Source organism: Pelodiscus sinensis, chromosome 27 (genome assembly GCF_049634645.1).
Source record: "Pelodiscus sinensis isolate JC-2024 chromosome 27, ASM4963464v1, whole genome shotgun sequence".
Classification (NCBI taxonomy): Eukaryota; Metazoa; Chordata; order Testudines; family Trionychidae; genus Pelodiscus; species Pelodiscus sinensis.
The window spans coordinates 7,960,252-7,982,993 of record NC_134737.1 but is presented as its reverse complement, the minus strand read 5'-3'; the positions used below and the strand labels follow the sequence as shown (position 1 = coordinate 7,982,993).

General features: G+C 49.5%; 1 protein-coding gene across 1 annotated transcript in view; it reads right to left on the bottom strand.

Annotated features, from left to right (window-relative positions):
• Positions 1-1,927: 1,927 nt before the first annotated feature.
• Positions 1,928-22,742, bottom strand: part of LRRN2 (leucine rich repeat neuronal 2) — a 105,824-nt gene continuing 85,009 nt past the window's right edge. The window contains exon 2 of the mRNA XM_006133072.4: positions 1,928-5,623. Within this exon, the coding sequence (XP_006133134.2) occupies positions 3,179-5,353 (2,175 nt within the window). The 5' untranslated portion in view covers positions 5,354-5,623 and the 3' untranslated portion in view covers positions 1,928-3,178. The remainder of the gene's footprint in view (positions 5,624-22,742) is intronic.

Here is a 22,742-nt window from a genome sequence, read left to right as displayed (position 1 = left end):
CTTTGAACAGGTGGCTTAAGGCATCCAACCCCCTCCCTGTAAATGCAGGGCAAAGACAGAGCTGGGAGGGCTGCAGGGATGTGTGGCTGGTGAACTTGGAGAGACGACTGCCTCTGTTCCTTTGTCAGGGCAAGCAGGGCAGGGTGCCCTTGACTGAGGGTCTTAACAGGAAGCTGTGCCTGCATGTTAGCCAGGGCCCACTTAGCAATGTGTGTGCATCCACTGACGCTGACTATGACCCACGGTGCTTGCGGAGTAGAGGGGCCAGCTGTGTGTGTGAACAAGAGAGCAAGACACACACATGCACACACACTCCCAGTGGCTTCTTTCATCTCATCTCTCGCTTTGCCTTTCACCTAGCGAATCACGGAGGCTGGGACTTCACATCTCATGCCATTTTCACTTTTAATCACACACACATGTATGTGCGCACACACACACACACACACACACACACACACACACACACGGCAGCTGTCTGCCATTATTTCCTCGACTGGGGATGCAGGAGAACCACGAGGTTCTCTCGGTCTAAGTTTTATTTCTTCTCTCTGATCAACTCAGAGCTCCTCCTAAAAGGGAAGGGCATTGTTATGTTGATAGATGCGCCAGCAAAGCGTAGCCATGTACATGTTGGCCTCTGGGTCTTGTTTATTTGCTGGTATGTCAGATTTTGTTGCAGGGGATTCCAGCTCATCTTGCTGAACTTTTCCCTCTGTCACTGTACATTTTAATTCAGGGAACAGAATTGGTTCTGGAGCAAAGGGAGGGATTTATCATCCCAGGAGATGCTGGGCAACATTCCCCTGCAAATGCCTTCAGGTGCTTTCAGTCCTGACATGCAGCTCCCTGCTATTCCAGTCCAGGGTCCTCACCCACTTGCTATTCTGCCAGGGCACCCAGTTATTGAATGCCAGCATTCCCCGCGGCTCCAGCCCTGGCCTTCTCCTAACTAAGATTAGACTGCCAACCATGCCAACGTCTGCAGTAGGTTTTTGATGTCGATACATCTGTGCTGAGATTTTTCTCTCAATGCCATTCTACCACATCAAAGCACTGTACATGAGAATGCTAGAGCCTTCCTTAATTCTCCCAATGGGCATCGCATACCCCTCAGTGGATGGCTGATAACGTCCAGCAGACTGGTCACTCTCGTTCTAAGGTCCTGCTTGACAACCCATTGACTTCAAAGGGCTTTGGTCCTAGCTGAATTTCCAGCTGTCAGAGCATTTACGAGGACAGGTCATTGAAAAGATGCAGAAGACCAGCCAATACATGTGGCTACAGGTTGAACCTGTCCCCCTCAGGACCTGACGGGTGCCAAACCATGGGAGGTCAGTATGGTCTCGCAGAATCACCAGCACTTCCACTGCTTCCTGGGCTCTTAGAAGACATTCAGGGTAATTTAAAGCTAAACAGCACAGAGCCAGGACTGGTGGCTGTAAACAAACTTTATGGGGCTGCAGGAAATGTGGCCACACCCATGATAAGTGGACATCTGGCTAACTACAATCATACCAGACCACGGATGATGCTGGACCAGAGAGTGCCGGACTAGAGAGGTTCAACCTGTACTTCCAGTTGCTACTCATCTCCCCATGCCTTTTAATTTAAAACTCTCAGTATACTAATATAGGTAGGTGCTGGTCTCAGATATACATTAACCAAATCATTTGTCTTCTGGCCCCTTACGACCACTCTCTTGCACAGATTTAGAAAGAAAAAGCAACATTCATAACCATGGACTTTATACTTCATGGTGGGAAAATTATTTTGTTGTCTATTTACACTGATCCATTTCTGATGGCTTCTTTCCATCACTCTCTAGCTATCCATCTGTTTCTCCAGCAACCAGCTCACCTGTCTCTTCCTTTCTCTTTCCATTTGATTTCCCACCCCCAATTAAAGGCTCCTTAGAAAGTTAAAAGTAAACAAATGAGGCTTTTAATAAAAACATCCATACACCACTAGCAAAGGGAAGCCAACTCTCCCAAGCTCACTGATTTGAAATTCTACGGAAGGCATCGTCTCTTGGTATGGCATAATTAGAAACAGATGGGGGTGGGGGGATGGGACTCATGCTGTCCACGGGTATGTTTCATTTGCAAGTTAAATTGCTCATCAGAGAAAGGGAGGTGATGACAGCATTGAAGACCAGAATATTTATTCCCCTCGCACCCCCCATAAAGCCTCTTCTCACTCTCATCTCTCGGGATGTTTCAAGTTATGCAATGGGCCACGTGCAGAGAGCAAAGTGCAGCTATTTGGAAATAAGACACTGTGTTCCTGGAACCTCCATCCCTTCAGAGATTTTGCCCGTCCACCCCTCCCACCCCTACCATTCAGCAATGTTTTTTCTAGCACGGAGCCTTCGAACTAGAGACCAGGGTACAAAGGTTTTTTTGTTTCTCTTTTTTTACAAAAACAGAAAAGCAAGAATTTCCTCTTTTTTTTTTGTAACATTATCCACAAAAGTTTATAAAATAGCCTTGAAATCAAGCTCTTGGGTTATAGGATCCGATTGGCTCTTCACAGCAGAATTCAGTCGGAGCCAGGAAGGCGTCACTAGCCCATTCAGAGATACAACATCTCATCCTTGTTTCCTTAGCCCAAGGGTCATCTTCTCCTCTCCCCACTCTGTTCCTTGAGCGGGTGAGTGAATAAGAGGGCTGGCAGGTTCGAGTCTCGGTTATCTATGGCTGTACATACACACACGCACACACACACATACACACAAAAGAAGTCCCAAAGGGAAAGGCCTTTGTGTATTTCCAAGACAGGGCCCATCCGGCTAATGGACTAACAGCTGGGCATGTCAGAGCTGGGCTGCCGGGGGCTCGGTGTCCTCTGTAGATCTACCATATGGCTGCTCATGTTCTCTGCTCTGGGCGTTGCCTTTCATTGTCCCTCGCTATGCCAAAGATTCACTTGAGAACCTCTCCCAATCCCGTAATAGCGGGTTGTCTGTAAGAGAAACAATCTGTTTGGCCAAATGCTGATGGGTGACTTGGGTGACGCCTGGGGGGCAGAGAGGCACCGCAAGGCTGGGACGTTGGCCATGTCCCTCTTCGTTGGTCAGTCAAGTCTTCTTATTTTTGGTAAAAAATAGTTCCACTTGCCTGCTCCCCCACCCCGGCAACCGCCACCCCCACTCCACGCCCCTCCAAAGGGACGACCTTCACGAGTCCAGCGGCGTTGCTTGCACCTCTACGCCAAGGAGCTTCTCCCCAGGCCTGCCTTGATCCCAGTGTTTGATGAAAGGAGGGTAGATCACACGCACGGAGGAGGAGCCCAGATTCCAGGGCAGACAGTGCAGGGGCAGCTTCCCAGGGCTCCCAGGCTGTGGCCTGAAGGAGCCAAAGCCATAGTGGCCCACCAGGCTGACAGCAAGCAGCAAGACACAGAGGGCCAGCACCGTCAAGACACTCTGCCTGCTCTCTAGGTACTGGTACCGGTAACCAGCCTCTTTAGTCCTGGCATTCACGCAGGCCACCTTGGACTGCAAGTTTACGAAGGCCACGTGAAGGCAGGCCCAGTACTCCATGCCCTGGTGGAGCCGGGTGATGTTATACACATGGGTTCCTGCAGGGATCCGGGCCACGTTGGTCACATCCAGACTGGAGCTGAAGGAGAAGCTGGACCAGGTGAGATTGGAGGAGACTGTGTTGAGGTGGGGCTTCCAGGCGACAAGGATGTGGTAGGCCTGGACTTCCTTCACCAGGAGCTCCAGGTTGTCCATGCTGAGAGGGAAGGAGCTGTTGACCATCAGGCTGATGCTCTTGGTGTCAGCACCAATGAGGTTGTGGGCCACGCAGGTATAGAGACCAGCCTCCCGGTCAGTTATCTTGCGTATTTCCAGCGTCCCTTCAGGGTGCACCTTATACCTCCCGTCCTCCGAGTAAGGGATCAGTTTGACCCCAGAAGGTGTGACCCAGTAGATCTCTGGTTCTGGCTCTGCCAGGGCTCTACAATGTAGTGAGATGTTCTCACCGTCTGCCACCTGCAAGTGGGAGGGGAAACTCTTGGCGGAGATGAGAGGCAAACACCGGTCGGTCATTTCCCGGAAGGGAACATCTCGGATGTGCCTCTTCTTCAGGTCCGGGGGTTCGGCGCACAGTGTGGACTGGGGCTCAATGAAGCGAATGTGGTTCTCCGTGCTGTTGACCCAGCGGATGACACAGTCGCAGCGGATGGGGTTGCTATGGATGCTGATCTCTTGCAGGTTGGGCAGGGACTCTACCGTCTGCTTATGCAAGGCACTTAGGGCGTTGTTGTTGAGCATCAGTGTCTCCATTTGGGGCAGGTGATGGAAAGCACTGGGGTGGATGAAGGACAGCTTGGGATTGTTGGTCACATCCAGTTTGGTCAGCTCAGGGAGATTGATCAAGGCAAACTTGTCTATGGAAACCAACTCCTCCATGTTGTTAAGGCCCAGCTCCTTGAGGTGCAGCATATTCATGAAGTCGCTCTGCCTGATCCTCTGCAAAGGGTTTTTGTTCAGATCCAGGAACTTAAGGCCAGGGACTTGCTGCAGCGCCCGCTTGGGGACATGCACCAGCTTGTTGTCATAGAAAGACAGGCTCTCCAGGCTTCTCAGCCCTTCCAGGGCGAAATTTGAGATCTCCCTCAGATTCATCCCAGCCAGCACTAAGCTTCTCAGGTTCGACAGAGGCCTGAAGTTCATATCCAAGATGGCATCCACTTTGTTGCCTCCGATCATGAGGATCTCCAGGTTGGGGAGCACCTGGAACCAGCGGCTGTCAACTGTCCTCAAGAGATTAGAGTTGAGGTGGAGTCGTAGGAGGTTACTGAGGCCTGAGAAGGCCCGTGGGGAGATCCTACGAAGCTGGTTGTGGTTCAGATAGAGCTCCTGGAGGTTGGCCAGGCCAGAGAAGCTGTTATCCGACAACTCCACCAGCTGATTTTCTTCAAGGTGGAGGCTTAGCAGCTGAGGCATGTTCTTCAGACTGAAGTCCCAGATGTCGGAGAAGCTGTTCTGCGACAGGTCCAGTTCCGTCAGGTTTTTCAGATAGTCCAGCTCGCTCTGGTCCACCCTAGCGATGCGGTTGCTTTGCAAGAGCAGCGTCTGTGTCCCCTCTGGCAAGCTGGTGGGCACCGCGGAGATGAACAAGTCATTGCAGTCCACGGTGGCGGCCTCCCTGTACACAGACCTGGGGGTGTACCACGGTCTGATCTGACACACACACTGCAGTGGGCATTTGACCCGCCAGGGCACTACAGGGATTGCGGTGGCTGTTGCCACACAGATGAGAAGCAAGTTCATCTGAAAGTGTCTCATTTTCAACTGGCAAGACCGACTTCCTTCCAGGGTAGAAACTTTCACAGGGTACATCCAGAACTTCCCGCCGGGAGAAGGAGTGGTGGAAACAGGATCCCCCAACACAGAAAACCCCCACCCCAAACCACTTCGACCATTCAGGGGCGTTCCCAGCAGCGTTATTGTTTCCGTTGAAGGCGGCACAGCTTGGCTTTCCCCGGAGAAGAAGGCATAATGCGCTGAGTGGCTCTTGCTCCTTTAACCAGAATGTCTCCTTTTCTTCCTCCCAAGATGATTCGTTTTTTCACTCCATTGCATTTTTAAGGTTTCCTCTCAAGGTCGTTCCTGAAAAAGCCAAAGCAACAGGTCACGTTAGAAGAGAACCATGCAAGCGGCCAACAAAAAGACAGAGAAATACAGATTTAATCTGGCCCCGGAAGTAATGCACAGAGTGTGGTCTTGTGGTCTGGCATGTAGAAGCTTTGACTTTAATTCCTGACTTTTCTACAGACTCCTTGTGCGACAAGTTATTTAATCTCTCTGCCTCACAGCTATAAAATGGGGGCTGATAATTCTTGCTTTTGCCCATCCTTTGTCTGTTTAGCTTGTAAACGTCTCGGGGCAGAGACCGTCTGAACGTACAGCACCTTGCAGAATGGGGCCATGATTCCAGAAGTCTCCAGGTGCTACTGTAATCAGAATAACAATGATCCATTTCTTCATCTGGCTCAACTGAAACCTCATAACCATCATCCTCCAGCCTATTCCAAGTTTGGCATCTGGCAAAGATTCTGCATCTCCGTTCCTCCTGACCCTTGGGACCCTTTAGACCTAGATATGAATGTTCCCACCTTGGGCCCATCTCTACGTAGAACTAAGTGGTTAAAATTAAGTCAAGGGAATTCAGAATCAGCGTCTCCAATTAGAGCAAATTGTGACTTTGTTATATTAGTAAAATAATCCAAAATCCTGGAAGGGATATTAACCCTGAAGCTTCAAGGCATTAACCAACTAATGGCACTAGGAATTAACATCCCTTGAGTGCTACTTATCCAATCATCCTAAAGGTTTTCTGGCGTTTTTCTCTGAAGCAGCTGGTACTGGCTACTGCCAGAGACAAGATATTAGGAGAGATAGGCCCTGCTGGGTATGATCCAATCTGGCAATCCCTACATACAGGATAGTTTATACAGGTTTTGACAAGAGATGGAAAGAATCAATGTGCCTGTGGGGGTCTCCAGTGATCACTGAATGCATACGTGTTTGCAAGAGCCTTGCTTTACTCTGCACCCAGTACCAGCCGGCTGTACAGAACAAGAGCTGCCCAGTGCATTGTTTGGGAATCTCAGCCCTTGAAAACACAGCCCTCAATACCACACCTGAGGAATAAGCTGGGAGCCATCCGAAAGGTGACCCTGGGGATGGGGGAGCTACTAAAGGACTCAAGTCTTGATCACAGCAAAAAGTCTACTGGCGTGAAGCCAAAGTTAAAAAGTCTCTCCGCAGAGAGTGAGCAAAAGATTCCTTTGCTCATTCTTTTTCCCTGTAGGGGGAAAAAATCAGAAGCCTAAATATTCTCACAGGGGCCACCTCTTTTGCTGAGGGGGAAGAGTAGGACACATGCATCCAATGCTCACAAACTAGTTTTCAGAGTGCTCCTTCAGAAACTCCATCAGAAGAACACAACTAATGCATAGGGTCTCACCTGGGCATTTTAATCAGACACTCCTCCTAGTGCAGAAACACATATTTTCGTTTGGAAAGCCTTGTTGTCCATCAGCTACCCCTCCCCAGCCACTGTGACATTTCAGTGATTATTCCCAGTTTATGGAAAGAGAGAACATGGATAAGTGACATTGTGATGGTCAGTTGCCATGAAACTGTTCGCTATCAGTTATGGTGCAGTAGTGTCTAAGACATGCCAGATATTTGCTGCTGTAGCTCTGGTGGGGAAAAAGAGGGCATCTCCAACATCACCCTGAGACTGTGGAAATCAGTGTTAGCGCCACTGACTTCAGTCCGGTCTTGGTTCTCCTTCACATAAAGACTTCTCTTTGCCAGGCAGTTAATATTTGCTTCTATTTCCCCACGGTGAATCAGACATACTGAATCTGCTACTCCCAATCTTCCCCTCCCCACACGTCTCCCCTCTAGCCCAGAGGAAAGAGACAGAGCTGCAATGGCTTCAACCAAGGAGTCCATGCCTGGCTGCTCGTGATCACATAAGGGTTATAAATTGTAGAGTAAGAACTTTATGCCAACCCACAGAGTTATCTTCTGTGAGCCCGCTCTCCTCCAGCTGCCTTTTGGGAGCCGAGCCAACCAAGGGGTCAACAGCAGTGTTTGAATCCAGGACCTTAAAATTTAAGCACATGAGTCTCTACCACTGGAGCTAACAGGCCAAGCCTATGAGCTGGAAGCAGTAGTTACTCCTATACCTCTTGTGTGGAATAGGCAGGGGCCAAAGGCCCACACTAAGGCCATGACTTCAATAAATGGAAGATCGACACCATTGTGAGCTGATCGATATTCCAGAGTTCGATTTAGTGAGTCTCGTTAAGTCCCGCTAAATCAAACTCAGAGCAGACAGTATTCCTGCTTCTGCGAGGAATAAAGGAAGCCGATGAGAGTGTTTGCTCTAAGCCTCCCACTGTGGGGATGACAGGGAAATGAAAACAAGGTACCATGACTCCAGCTATGTAATTAATGTAGCTGGAGTTGTGTATCTTGATTTGACCTTCCCTTTTAGTGTAGCTTGGCCTTAGTGCAGGTTGCACGTGGATTTCTGCTGTCTTTGCCTCCTCCATACACAGGCAAAGCCTTGGGGCTCAGGGCTCTGTCTCTGGTGCCCGGACATTTTTCCCCAATGACAGCCAAGAGGAAGCCCCACCCCATGCTGATGCTACACCTCCCATTTCCACCCCATGCAGAGAGATTCTGTTGCCACGGCAACACCAGAGCTGCTTCAGGTTAACCCATGTTCCCCTGGCTCTTTGGCATGCAGGTTTCCATCATTCAAGACCTAGGTTGGCATGTCCCTCCTCTTGCTCACAGAACGGGGTTTATTTGGACCCTCTGCAGTGCTGCCAAGTCTGCAATAGTTGGTGGCCCTTGCTTGGTAGTATAGAATAGGCTGCTGGACACTGACCGACTCTGTGACGTTCTCTGGCTCCCCCATCTATATACATGCTCTGGAGAGCCAATACCAACAAGAGACTGGTGTCTGGTGGCCTTGAGCCTCATGCCTGTGGTAACCTTTTCTGAACACGTCCTCCCTCGCAGGGTGAGATGCTTTGGGTAGGGTGGGATAGGGGAGGGGGATTTTTACCCATGTCATCTGTCACCTTCGCCTCCCCCGTCATGCCGTTCGCTCGGTACGGCAGAGTTCATTCGCGTCTTGGCAGTGCCGCTTGGAGCCAGATGGGTCTTTGCAAGCCGCTCTCCCTGCCAGCCAGATCCTCACTCTGCCCCTGCCGTCTGTTCACAGGGAGCATGGAGCCAGGGCCCAAGCAGACCCAGGTATGCCAGTGAGCACACGCCAGTCTGGCGTGGCAGGGAACAGAGGAAGGGGAGCAGCAGGAGGGAGGGGAGTGTGGAGGGACTAGCCCTGTTCTCACCGCATTTTCCATGGCTCTTCTAGCACAGAAACCTGAGGCCCGGCCCCGCGCTTGCCTGGATCCGGCCCTTGAGGCTCAGGGTTCTTGTGCTCCAGCCCCCCTGCTGCACCCCTGTGAGACTGGTGCACACAAAATCTACTAGTGTGAGCCCCCCACTCTGCCCCCCAGGCTCTAGTGTGCAAGAGGAATGCGGGGAGTGTCTTTCTCCTTCTCAGTCAGGGGCCACCTCAGCCATGTTTTTTTTTCTTTGCTTCTCACTTGTCCCTGACTGATTTTTCTGTGGGTCAGCGGTCCGTGACTCAAAAATGATTCTTCACCCCTGTTCTAGCAGATGGGCATGAGAAAGAGCGAGGCAGAATCTGGCAGCAATGGGAGGAGGAAAGGGGAAGGAGAGAGGGGAGGATGATCTCATGGCTAAGGGTATGTCTGCACAGCCAAAAAAAACCCACCAACAAAACCTGCAGCAGCCAGTCTCGGAGAAGGGTCAGCTGGCTCCGGCTTATCATAGAATCATCGAATCACAGAACTGGAAGAGACCTCAGAAGGTCATCAAGTCCAGCCCCCTGCCCTAGGCAGGACCAATCCCAATTAAATCAACCCAGCCAGGGCTTTGTCAAGCCAAAACTTAAACTCTAGGGATGGAGACTCTACTACTTCCCTAGGTAACCCATTCCAGTGCTTCACCACCCTCCTAGTGAAATAGTTTTTCCTAATATCCAGCCTGGACCTCTCCCATCTTGAGACCATTGCTCCTCTTTCTGTCATCTGTCACTACTGAGAACAGCCTCTCTCCATCCTCTTTGGAACCTCCCTTCAGGAAGTTGAAGGCTGCTATCAAATCCCCCCTCACTCTTCTCTTCTGCAGACTAAACAGACCCAAGTCCCTCAGCCTCTCCTCATAGGTCATATGCTCCAGCCCCCTAATCATTTTGGTTGCCCTCCACTGAACCCTCTCCAATGCATCCACATCCTTTTTGTAGTGGGGGGCCCAGAACTGGACACAATACTCTAGATATGGCCTCACCAGAGCCGAATAAAGGGAAATAATGACATCTCTGGATCTGCTGGCAATGCTACTCTTAATGCAACCTAATAGGGCTCACTGTTGACTCATATCCAGCTTCTCATCCACTGTAACCCCCAAGTCCTTTTCTGCAGAACTATTACTTAGCCTGCAACAATGCTTGGGATTCTTCCGTCCCAAGTGCAGAACTCTGCACTTGTCCTTGTTGAATCTCATCAGATTTCTTGTGGCCCAATCCTCCAATTTGTCTAAGTCACTCTGGATCCTCTCTCTGTCCTCAATTGTATTTACCTCTCCCCCCAGCTTAGTGTCATCTGCAAACTTGCTGAGAGTGCAATCCACCCCGTCATCCAGGTCATTAATAAAGATATTGAACAAAACCAGTCCTAGAACCGAACCTTGGGGCACTCCGCTAGAAACCGACCACCAACCTGACATCGAGCCGTTGATCACTACCTGCTGGGCCCGGCCTTCTAGCCATCTTTCTATCCATCTTACTGTCCATGTGTTTCTTCACACAATGCACAGACAATCTGTGGAACTCCTTGCTAGAGGATGTTGCAAAGGCCAGGACTATTACAGAGTTCAAAAAGAGCTACATAAATTCATGAAGGATAAGTCCATCAATAGCTATTAGCCAGGATGAGCAGGAATGATGTCCCTAGCTCTGTTTGTCAGAAGCTGGAAATGGGTGACAGGGGATGGATCACTTGATGATTCCCTGTTCTGTTCATTCCCTCTGGGGCACCTGGCATCGGTCACTGTCGACAGACAGGATACTGGGCTAGATGGACCTTTGGTCTGACCCAATATGGCCGCTCTTCTGTTCTTATGTTCTCTAGTTCAGTGGTAGCAGCTCTATTGATATCAGCGCTCCATAGGCTCTGGTTTGAGAAGCACCGGTCTGTAAGGAGCTTGCATCTGACTGTTCCCACACATTACAGGGAACTGAACTTTCCTCTGCAATAGGAGAGGCAGCCAAACCGGGCTTTGGTCTGCTCTGCCTGCCTTTCACTGTTTTCTTTGCCGTGGGCATGTGGCAGCAGCACATGTGGTTGTTCCATTCCCCTCACCTAGGGCCTGGGCTCTCCCTTTGATTATTTAAGCTGCTCTCTCCTTGCCATTGATTTTCCTGCAGGCAGCTGCTGGGGGCGTGGAGAGCTCTGGCAGGGAGCCAGTGGCTACAGCAGGACTCTGTCCTATTCTTTGTCAGAATATTAACATGCTAAGGGAGTTGATAAAAGGCATCCGCTTCATTGCAGAGATGCCTGACGGACGCTAGTATTCAAGTAGCAGCGACATTCCTGGCTTCTTTGGGAGGCTCGTAAAGCAAGGGTGGGGAACCTAAGGCCCGGGGGGCAGATGCAGTCTGGCTTTGGGATCAGGGATCCCCCCAACATTGGGGAGCCTGTGCTGGTGCTCCAGCTCCCCCCTCCCCCACTGTACCCCACTCCCCGTGGGGCTGGAGCACAGAAAATCTGCTAGCCTGGAGCCCCATAGGGGAGTGTCTTTCTCCTTCTCAGTCGGGGGCCATTTCATTAAGGGTTTGTTGGGGTTGGTTTTTTTGCTTCTCACTTGTGTGCAGTCCCTGTCTGATTTTTCTGTGGGTCAGTGGCCCCAGCCCCTTTTTACCACCAATAAAGGTTCCCTACCCATGCCATAAAGACTGACATTTGTTATGGGCTTGATCCAGTGTTGACTTCAGCGAGCCAGGACTGATCTAGCTGAGCATTCTTACCGCATACCCAAGCACATTATGAAATTATTCAAAGCAGGGGTGACATGGGGGAGGGGCTGGCCAGCAGCCAGCAGCCAGCAGGAGGGTTGGCACTGGCAGCAGGAGTTCATTTCATGTTGCCCACTCACCGGCAACGGCGGGGAAGGTGCAGGCCTAACTGAGAAGAGGCGGGGCAGGGAGGGGAGGAGTAGGGGCAAAGCAAGGGGCAGGAAGAGGTGGGGCCAGTGCCCCCCATCCTTCCCCAGTCACCACTGATTAGAAGTATATGAAGGGCTTACAATCAGTTCTACCTCTCTTCTGTTCTTTGCTCTGGGGGCAAATAGGATCACCTACTTCACTCCTCTTATCCTTCTCATCAGGTGCCCCAAAGGAACCTTTTCTTACACAAGGAACCCCCCGGGCCTTTTAGCTGGCCATCACCATGCTGGTTTGCACTCTCCACCCACAGAGTCCCATGGGCCGCTAAGGAGACAGAGTAGGGATCTGCCTGCCAGATGTCTCCTTCACCACCAAGCACTATAATAAACACTGCAGAGCTTGGGAAACATGGTGCACTTGTCATTGCTATATCACTCCTTGTCTGGCAGGTACATTGTGTGATACACCATAACACATATCGTAAGTACAGGTTGCACCTCTCTAATCCGGTACCCTTGGGACCTGACTGGTGCTCAACCAGAGAAATTTGCTGAACCCAGGGAGGTCAATATTGTCTAGCAGCATCACCAACACTTCCACTGCTTCCTGGGCTCTTAGAAGACATTTAGAGGTAAATGAGAGCTAAATAGCAGCACAGAATGTAGAGAACCAGGACTGCACGAAACTGGACCAGCCCATATGCCAGTGTTTCTTAAAGTTTTTAAGACCGAGGAACACTAAACAATAATTTTTTTTTATGAAGAACACCAAGGATTTATTTATTTATTTTTTTGCTCAACAAAAAAAGGGGGGGGAAGTTATTGAGCAAAAAACAAAAAAGGTTGCCTGCCTCTTTAAGGGTGTCCATTTTGAACTCTGTTGTTCTCCAAGGCACACTAGTGTGCCACGGAACACAGTTTAAGAAACACTGCCATAGGCTATGTGGGTGCGAATGATGAGGGACAGACAGGGAATCACTAATAATGAGCAATAGGCAGAGAAATTCTGTAATGCACCATTGGAACTTCTTGCCAGAGGATGTGGTGACGGTTAGGACTTTAACAGGATTTAAAAAAAAAAAAAAGAGCTAGATAGATTCATGGAGGGTAGGTCCATCAATGGCCATTAGCCAGGATGGGTAGGAATTGTATCCCTAGCCTCTGTTTGTCTGGAAATGGGTGACATGGGAGGGATCACGTGAGGATTACCTGTTTTATTCCCTCCCTCTGGGGCATCTGGCATTGGCTGCTGTCGGCAGACAGGATACTGGGCTGGATGGACCGTTGGTCTGACCCAGTATGGCCGCTCTTATGAATGTGAGTAAGTGATAGATGTCATGTTGCATGTTTGATTGCTACAGCATTTGGGTCCTTCACAAGGAAGCTGTCTATAGGAGATTTCTTTGGGTGATCCAGCTACCACTACCATTGTGTTCCTTGAGTCTCAGTCCACTTCCCCAAAGCACAGACACTGGTTTCAAGAGCTGAACTGTGGCAGGAAGCCCATTGTGGCATAACAGACTCCACCATGCAGCTGCCCAGAGCCCCGCTGACTCTGAACCCAGAGAGGGGTCCAGCTGCCCGTATTTCCTGTCCTGTGTCAGTTCAGTGATGGTGCTCATCACCCCTGCAAAGCCCTACCACAGCAGCCCATTTGCTGCCTCGCGGTTTCCCAAGAAAGCATGTGTGTTGAAATGGGAAAACAAAGGAACAGGGCACAGTGCCTTACTTCTCCTGGCCCTGAGCTACCCCAAGCTAAAGAGGGGAGAATTCTGGGGAGATCCTCTGCTTGAAAGCACTGGCACTGCTCAGAAAGCTAAGAAGAAATCTCTTTAGCTGCAATATGGCAATGAAAGAGAGCTACCACTATGCAAAATTCACTTGCTTCTATATGGACAACTCTCTTCCCTTCTACTAACTGCAGTCCTCAGGCATCAGCAGTTGGGAGGCACCTCTTTATAAAGGCATCTGACTGGTCAGTCCTAAATGAGCCCAGGTGTGACCCATTCTCCCTTCAGTTAGGTGCTCTGCGTTCATCAGTGGTTGCCACATGTTGCTATGAAGAAAGAAGGACGATTATTAACCCTCTCTGCGCTGGATGGGATTCCGGCCTCTGGAGAAGCTTAATGCTTGTTCTAATGCACGTTCAGCTGCCCAGAGGCCATCGCAGAAGCTAGGAATATCTGGGGCACAGAGGCACGTCAGCCTCCTTCCCCTCTTCCTCCCAGAATAGTAGATGGGCCAAAAGAGGCATCGCCGGCAGTGTCCATGTCTTCCTGTGTGTTTGTGTTACCCATTGTTCAGTGCATTCCCCTCCGAGCCTGGCTCACCAAGGACAAGACCCTGCTACAGCAGGCTGTGAGGGAGCATGAGAAGCCACTCACGGGTTTGGATCCATTTACCCTATTGACTGAAAATCCCATGCAAGGCCAAGTCTACTCTGGCAATTCACAGCGCTCTAATGGTCTGGCTCAGGGGTGTGAAAAAACATCCTCTTCCCTGAGAGCTGCATGTTACAGCATTGTCAAGCACCCGTGTGAACTAGGCTATGGTGCTGGCAGCCACGCTCCCAGCTCGGTTAGCTATTCCCCTTGCGGAGATGGTTCACATAGAGCTGGGAGATCTCGCATCCCAGCGCTCGGGCTATGGCCACACAGTTTAAAGTGCTGCTTTAAGTGTAGACAGTGCAGTGTTGGGGTGTGTAAGGGTTAAACAAGGGGTCTGGGTAATCATTACCATGTTGATGTGGGTACAGAATTGGCAGACACTGTCCCTATGGATTTAGAGACTTTTTCCTCCTTTCCTGCTTGCTGGGATAGCTAAGAACGTAGCTTGTACCAAAGATGTAACTTTTAATGAATGCTCCATGTATTATTAATGCTATCTTTCTACCAGTGTTCCCTGTAAGCTGGGAGCTTGAGCGGCCCTTCAGGAGAGATTCAGATGCCACCTGGCTGATTAGCAGAGCACCCCCAGCTATGTGTTTTTTTTGTACTGGTGGTGCACATTCACACATGTCTTGGTGCATGTCACATTTATTCTGCACATGGATGGAAAAAATCTTCACACGGATGGAAAAGTTTAGAGGCAACATTGCTTCCTATCCCCCTTTATCCATTCCCATTCGCTCTGAAGTATACATTCAGGGTCACATCTCCTTTTCCCCTTGTAAGTTGCTGATTCAAGGAGTTTTGCGATGTAAAAACTGCCTGCATCAACTAAAAAGCTGTAAACAGTAAACAGAGGCGGGTGTAATTATATTCTTCGCGTGGGGATGATTATGCATTATATGGGTGTTCACATTACTAAATTAGGCTTAAAGGGTGATGCAGTTGATAAGTGTATTTGCATACTAACTAAGATAAAAAGGTATGCCTGTGGTTAATTTGTTGCTCACTTGGATCCCAAGGCATGCTGGAGTGGGTCTGAGGTAGAATGAGCATCAGCAATTGAGGTATCCTTCTACCCCTTCCGCCATTAGGTAACTTGCTTTTTTCTAACACTTCTAGGCTGTGTCTAGACTGTCAAGTTTTTCCGCAAAATCAGCTGCTTTTGCGGAAAAACTTGCCAGCTGTCTACTCTAGCCCCTTGAATTTCCACAAGAACACTGACTTCCTACTGTAAGAAATCAGTGCTTCTTGCGGAAATACTGTGCTGCTTCCATTCCGGCAAAAGCCCTCTTGTGCAAATCATTTGCGCAAGAGGGCCAGTGTAGACAGCACAGTATTGTTTTGCGAAAAAAGCCTCAGTGGCTAAAATGGCGATCTGGGCTTTTTTGTGCAAAAGCGCGTCTAGATTGGCACGGATGTTTTTCCGCAAAAAGTGCTTTTGAGGAAAAGCGTCCGTGCCAATCTAGACACTCTTTTCCGCAAATGCTTTTAACGGAAAACTTTTCCGTTAAAAGCATTTGCGGAAAATCATGCCAGTCTAGACATAGCCCTAATGTATATAAACTCTTAGACCTAACTCAAGCTGGAGAGACTTGTGCTTTCTCTCTAGGAATACTGGGCAGTCTCAGATCGTGGTGACAGCCAAGATAGGGTCGCCACATGTTTGCAGCATGGTGGATGTTAGTGCAACATAAGTAACCACCTGACCATCTCCTTCACCATATTTTGTGGTTTTGGAGAAAACAGGGCCCAGCCCCAAATACAATGTTGGCCTTTGATTTGCAAAAATCTGACCCACAAGATGCGACAAAACAACAAGAACCATTCCTGTGGCCCCAGAGAAAAAGCAAACAGCAGCAAGAAGGATGGTTCTCCAAAGCCTGCCATGGTTTACAACTGTCCTATTCTCCCTATAAAATTCTTCCAAGCAAAGTTTATTCAGCATTGACTCACTCTGGTTTCTGCCCCAGAATTGATTCTTTGTGCTTCCCTGCTTGTCTGCTGTGAGGGCATTAGGTTTTAAATGATCGCCTAGCATTAAAGGAGGAGCAGGCTGAATTGATTTTACATCTCTCCTTATAGACCCTCATCTTTCTTTGAAAACCTATGGGCGTGTCTGCCATTGTAAATCTCTCAGGCCATTAAAAAAGCTTTAGAGTTCTTTTCTCTTCAAAATAATAATATGGAAGAGCTCTTTTTATTTCTGCGAGGTTGTGAAAAAGAACCCAGAAAAAAGTACCTCACTTCAGCTTCAGGCCTGTGGAGTCAAAAGTCTTTCTGTTGAGACCATTTCAGGTTCAGTATCTGTTGTGAGATTTTTTTTAATTGTTTTTCACATGACATGTAATTAGACTGTGGAACTCATTGCCACCGGAAGTCACTGAAGTCGAGAACTTAGCCAGAATCAGAGACTGGATGTTTATATGGATAACAAAAATATACAGAATTATTACTGCAGTTCATGCTAAGACTTCATTTGGAGTATTACATTTTGCATATTATATCTCGTGCTTCAGAGTTTAAGACATTTTCTATAAGAGATCAAGATGAGACCTAATATGGATTATGAGTTCTTCTTCACGCTGCAACACGTTCTCATCAGACACAGCAGGTGAGAGTAAGTGCTCACACTACCAGCCTCGTTAAGCTCATTAGTGGCTTGCATGTTTATCTAGTGAGATGCTTGCCGAACAGTTAACACTTTACCAGGAAAACTGGCTGATGATAATGGCTTACATTTATCTAACGCTTTTCACCCAGACTTCCACACTGTCACTTTCTCTCAACACACCCCCATGTGAGAAATATCCCTGCCTAGTTTGATTTCCTTATGACCTCATGCGTGGCTCTAATTCTCCTCCCACTTACATGGAATCCATCAGGAATAGTTAATCTGCTTTAAATTCGCATCAGACTTCATTCCAGAATAGCTTTCATGTGCAGGCAAGCCTTTTACACTGGTGAAAATCCATTAACATCCATGGCGTCATGACTGATTTAAGCCCCAGCTCAGCAAAGCGTTTACACACACACTTAAAATTAAGCATGTGTTTAAATCTCATTGAATTATTATTCCCCTTTATTCAGCACTGATGAGGCCACATCTGGAATATTGCATCCAATTCTGGGGCTCCCACTATAGAAAGGATGCGGACACATTGGAGAGGGTCCAGCGGAGGGTGACCAAAATGATTAAGGGGCTGGAGTATATGACCTATGAGGAGAGGCTGAGGGATTTGGGTTTATTTAGTCTGCAGAAGAGAAGAGTGGGGGGGTGGGGGGAATTTGATAGCAGCCTTCAACTTCCTGAAGGAGGGTTCCAAAGAGGATGGAGAGAGGCTGTTCTCAGTGGTGACGGATGGCAGAACAAGGAGCAGTGGTCTCAAGTTGCAGTGGGGGAGGTCTAGGTTGGATATTAGGAGGGTGTTGAAGCACTGGGATGGGTTCCCTAGGGAGGGGGTGGAATCCCCATCCCTAGAAGTTTTTAAGTCCTGACTTGACAAAGCCCTGGCTGGAATGGCTTAATTGGGGTTGGTCCTGCTTTGGGCAGGAGGCTGGACTCGATGACTCCTGAGGTCTCTTCCAGCCCTGGGATTCTATGATTAAAATCCTTAGTATTTAAACACATGCTTAATGTTTGGCTAAACAGTTTGGCTATGTCTACATTTGCGGCTTCTTGCGCGAGTAATATGCAAATGAGGTGAAGCGTGGAATCTCGCTGAACCTCATTTGCATACCTAATGAGCCACCATTTTTGCAGAAGAGGCTCTTGTGCCAGAAGGAGCTGTCTACACTGCCCCTTCCTGCGCAAGAAAAACCCTCTTGCGCAATGCCCTTATTCCTGAAAATAATCAGCGTAGCGGCATGAGCAAGAAGGTTTTTCTTGCGCAAGAAGGGGCAGTGTAGACAGCTCCTTCTGGCGCAAGAGCCTCTTCTGCAAAAATGGTGGCTCATTAGGTATGCAAATGAGGCTCGGCGATATTCCATGCTTCGCCTAATTTGCATATTTCTTGTGCAAGAAGCCACAAGTGTCGACATAGCCTTTGGGCTTCATGCCTCGTGTCAGTGAGCAGAAGCAGACCCTGGATTTGCAAGGGGTGTGCTTGGCTAGGGGTTGGCCGGAGTGATAACGGTGAGAAGCAGATGTGTCCAAAGGGATCATTTCACTGGCCACTGAACTAATGTCTCTTGTAGGCATTTGCAGTGTAATAACACCTAGCAGCACGAGGGCAGAAGTCCCCCCAACTGCTGTATCCAGATGAAAATGCAAGAAGAATTTTGGGATACAATGGGGAGGAAAGTAATTCTCCATTGCCCAACATTCTCTCTGTGTTAGGAGCAGAGGACTGCCTGGACAGACAGTGTCATTGTTCCCAACCCCAAAACTCCATGGGAAACCTCTGCAGTTCCTTTGGAAACTCCTACTCTCTAGAGGGGTGGATGATAAAACAGGACAGACCCTTGTGCCCCTCATGCAATTAGACCAGCATGGAGGGGCTGGGTCAGACCTCTATTTCCCCAGAAACTTAAAAATCAAGTTCCCCCAATTAACCTCAGCCTGCTCCATTAAATAAGTTTGGATCCAGTCCCAGTCTGGGATCAATAATTCATCCAGGGCAGGGCGAGGAGATTTGGAATCAGTGATCTATAAAGAGGGACGTGAATGAAGTGTTGGAGACTGCATCTTCCTCCTTTCCCATGAGGCTCATTAGAGCTGGGCAGATACTAGATTTCTCAGTTCACTGGCCATTCTGAAGAAAGAAAGAAAGAAAGAAAGAAAGAAAGAAAGAAAGAAAGAAAGAAAGAAAGAAAGAAAGAAAGAAAGAAAGAAAGAAAGAAAGAAAGAAAGAAAGAAAGGATCGCTTTGAACTGAAACATTGAAATGCTTCAATTTGAAAATGTCAAAACAATTATTTCAAAAATGTTCTTTTTGAGGGAGGGGCTTTCAACCAGACTGATTGGGCAAAGTCAGCACAACTTCACACAACTTTCCAGGGTTGCCGAAGCTTCCTTTTTTTGCCAAAAAATATTTCAGATGGGATTTTTCACCCAGCTTTAGGTCTCACTTTGCATGTGAGTCACCCCGCCCCCGCTCAGATTGGCATTTCCTCCAGATCTGGAAGGAACCCAGCATTGAAGGCAAAAGGAGAGTGGAGGGGAATTTAAGAATTTAAGGGGGATTTCTCCACCGACTACGCAGCGTTAGGCTGTAGGGATTCACAGCCTTACTTTCTCGCCTGTCCTAAATTGATCCCATAAACACTTGTTTGGCAGCTCTGGCAGGAAAATCCTATAAGCAGGTAGGCGTCTATCATCTGAAAACCTGCTAGGGTCCCACACCTCAGGCCAGAGACAGATTGAAGGGGAGGGGCTGCCTCTGCCCCACAGAACTGGGGCAGGATGTGCTGAGTGGAAGCAGCACTTCCCAGGGAACTCAGAGAAAAGGTGGTGGCATGGATCTGGGCAGTTGTACCAGCAACGTCAGGGCAACGGGGAGTGCAGGCCTGGCTCCAGACAGCAGCTGCAGATTTTGCGGGTTGAATTAACATGGTCACAGGTCCGTGCACCTTGTTAAGCCCTCCCCACTGCCAGTCTGTGAAACCCCAGGAATTCTTAGTCCCTGGTCTAAAGACATTCAGAACTCTCTACTGATTGTGTTGATAGTTACTAATTCAGGGGGCGATTTGGGTTAGTGAGGGGTTCTATAAGAACCCTTTACTTATGCCACCATGCTGCCCTCCAACAACCCCTGCACACACCCTCCTATATCCCACTCTGGAAGCGCTCGGTGCTTACAGGGTTGTCCACAGCGGTCTCCATGGTATCTGAGCGTCTGGGGCACCAGGCTGCATAATAGTGTTGTGTTAGGTGATCATTGCCAAGGGTCAGGTCTTGATGCATCTATTCATGCGGAGTGGCAGACATTCTCTCAGTCACAGCCGTGTAAATGTGGAAGAACAAAATGGTCTCCTCTAGGACTGTTCCAGTGTAAACAAGAGCAGTATTTGGACCACCCATTTCAATGGGGCTAATCTACTGGATGTGAGTAAGATCTGAAGAATGGGGCATAAAAGACTGTACGGGGCCAAATCCAGGCATCTAAATCAGGGGTGAGCTTTCTAAAGTGCCTGCTGCTGCTTCTGATGGCACGTGGATGGGAATATTATCAGGAGAGTTCAGCCAATGTGGGGACCCAGGTCACAAGTGAGCTGCCATCTGCTTTCTTTTTTTTTTTAAAAGAGAACTGGAAGGGACCTTGAGAGATCATCGAGTCCATTCCCCTGCCCTCATGGCAGGACCAAGTACCCTCCATGACAGATTTGTCCCAGATCCCTAAATAGCCCCCTCAAGGGCTGAATTCACAACACTGGGGTTAGCAGGCCAATGCTCAAACCATTGAGCTAGCCCTCCCCCTTTCATGCATGCCACTGTGGATCTGCATTAGGCACGCGCCCATCAGTGATTTGTAGCACTTCAGTGTGGACACTCACGGCTCTGATGGGAGAGGGTCATGAACTCCCATCCCTCTGTATTTCCGCTGAGGCAGATCATTGGTCAGAGGCCAAATGGCCTCTGTCTGGCCTGGGCTCGGAGCTCTGAAAGGGCCTACTCCCAACGAACAATGGACACAATGTCCTTGTTAGGGTGTTGCCAGGCCCAAGACTCCCCTTAACCCCTGCGTTTAGATTAGCCTGTCTCCCTTCTTCCCCACAGCATGGCAAAAAGACAAAGGCCACGTTATTTCAAACACTGCGGCTACGTCTACACTGGCAGCTTCTTGCGCAAGAACTCTTTTGCGGAAGAGTTCTTGCGCAACAAGTCTTCCACAAGAGCGCGTCTACCCTGGCACGTGCTTTTGCGCAAGAGATGTGCTTTTGCGCAAGAGCGTCTATAGCAGTGAGGACGCTCTCTTGCAAGAAAGCTCTAATGGCCATTTTAGCCATAAGGGTTTCTTACGCAAGAAATTCATGTTGCCTGTCTACACTGCCCTCTTGCACAAGAGCTCTTTCACAAGAGGGCTTATTCCTCATGGGGGGAGGAATGACTCTTCTGGAAGAAGCCCTGTTTTCCAACGCTAGACTGTAAATTTACTTGCGCAAGAATGTGTGTGCAGTGTAGACACCCGGCAAGTTTTTGCACAAGAACGGCTGTTCTTGCGCAAGAAGCTGCCTGTGTAGACGAAGCCAAGGGGCCTAAAGCTGGGCACCTAAGTCCATATTTAGGCCCTGTATTAGGGGCCTCAATTACAAAGAGGACAAGCCCTCTGGATTCCCCACTGACCCATCCCCCACGGTGGGCACCAACGGCCTCTGAGAGAATGACTGGAGAGTCCCTTTGGAGCCATGGGACTAGAGAGCCGTGGTCGCAGAATCTGAACAGCGTCGAGCTGCGGGGCAAGGTTTCCATTCCAGCCCCTGTCACCAGTGGGACCGACAGCCACCGCAGGCCCGGGGCAGGATGTGGGTGGGAGGGGGGCCTGGCTCTGTGCCCTTAGATGTAGTGGGGCTTTGGGGCAGTGGAACGGTTCTCTGGTGGCAATTAAAGGGGCTCTGGACACCGGCAGCCACCACTGCTGGTGGGCCGGCCTGACATCCATCATTAGAACAGAGCTCGGGGAGCACGGAGCCACTGAGAGCGGCAGGATTAATTCCTTAGCTGAAATACAAGTGCGATGGGTGGTAGCGGGGAGTGGGGCGAGAGCCTGCTGGTTGTCATTTATTAGTTACACAGCCTGGAATGAAGTGTGCCTCATTATTTCTTAATTAGGAACTGAAGAGATGCCTGTAGGTAGCATGCAAAGTCATTTACTGTTTTATTGCAAGAAGTGGCTGCGGGGAGGAAGGGGAAGCGACGGTGAAGTGGGAAGAGCGACCCGAGAGGCTCCGGTTGGAGCTGTAACGTCTCCCGTTCCGCCGGGCGGGGCAGGGGAATGAGCCTTGCAAAGGAGATGCTGAGGTGGGAAGTCAGAGGAGGGTTGGAGTGGTTTCCTCTCTTCCTGGGGCTGGCGAGCAAGCAGAGGTCAGCACTGCTCATGGCTTTTCCCACCTGTGGATCTCAAAGTGCTTTGCAAAGGCGGGTGTGGTACTCCCACTGCTGCAGAGATGGCAGGGCTGGAGTGCTGCCCGCAGCCCCCTTCTGGGACTGAAGTCCAGGCCAGGATTTAGGGCAGGCCTGGGGGCTGGATGCGGCCCCCAGCTTGCCTGGATCCAGCCCCCGAGGCTCGGGGATCCCTCCCAGCATGGGGAGCTCACAAAGGCTCCTACGGGCTAGATCCAGTGGCTTGGCAGGCTGGATTTTGCCCGCCCCTGGTCCAGAGGAAGGCTTTGATTTTCAGAGGTTGCTTCGGCTGTAAGCTCTTTGGGGCGGGGACTGTCTTGTGTCCGGTGTACAGCGCCTAGCACAGTGGGGTCCTAGTCCAAATTGGGGGCTCCATGGCACTGTGATAATGCAGATAATACATAATTCAATGGGAGCTGCAGATGCCCAGGCTGGACCCGAATTTCTAGTACTATTCCAGCTAGTAGATGTTCCCCTGATTTTTCTGTGGGTCAGCGGCC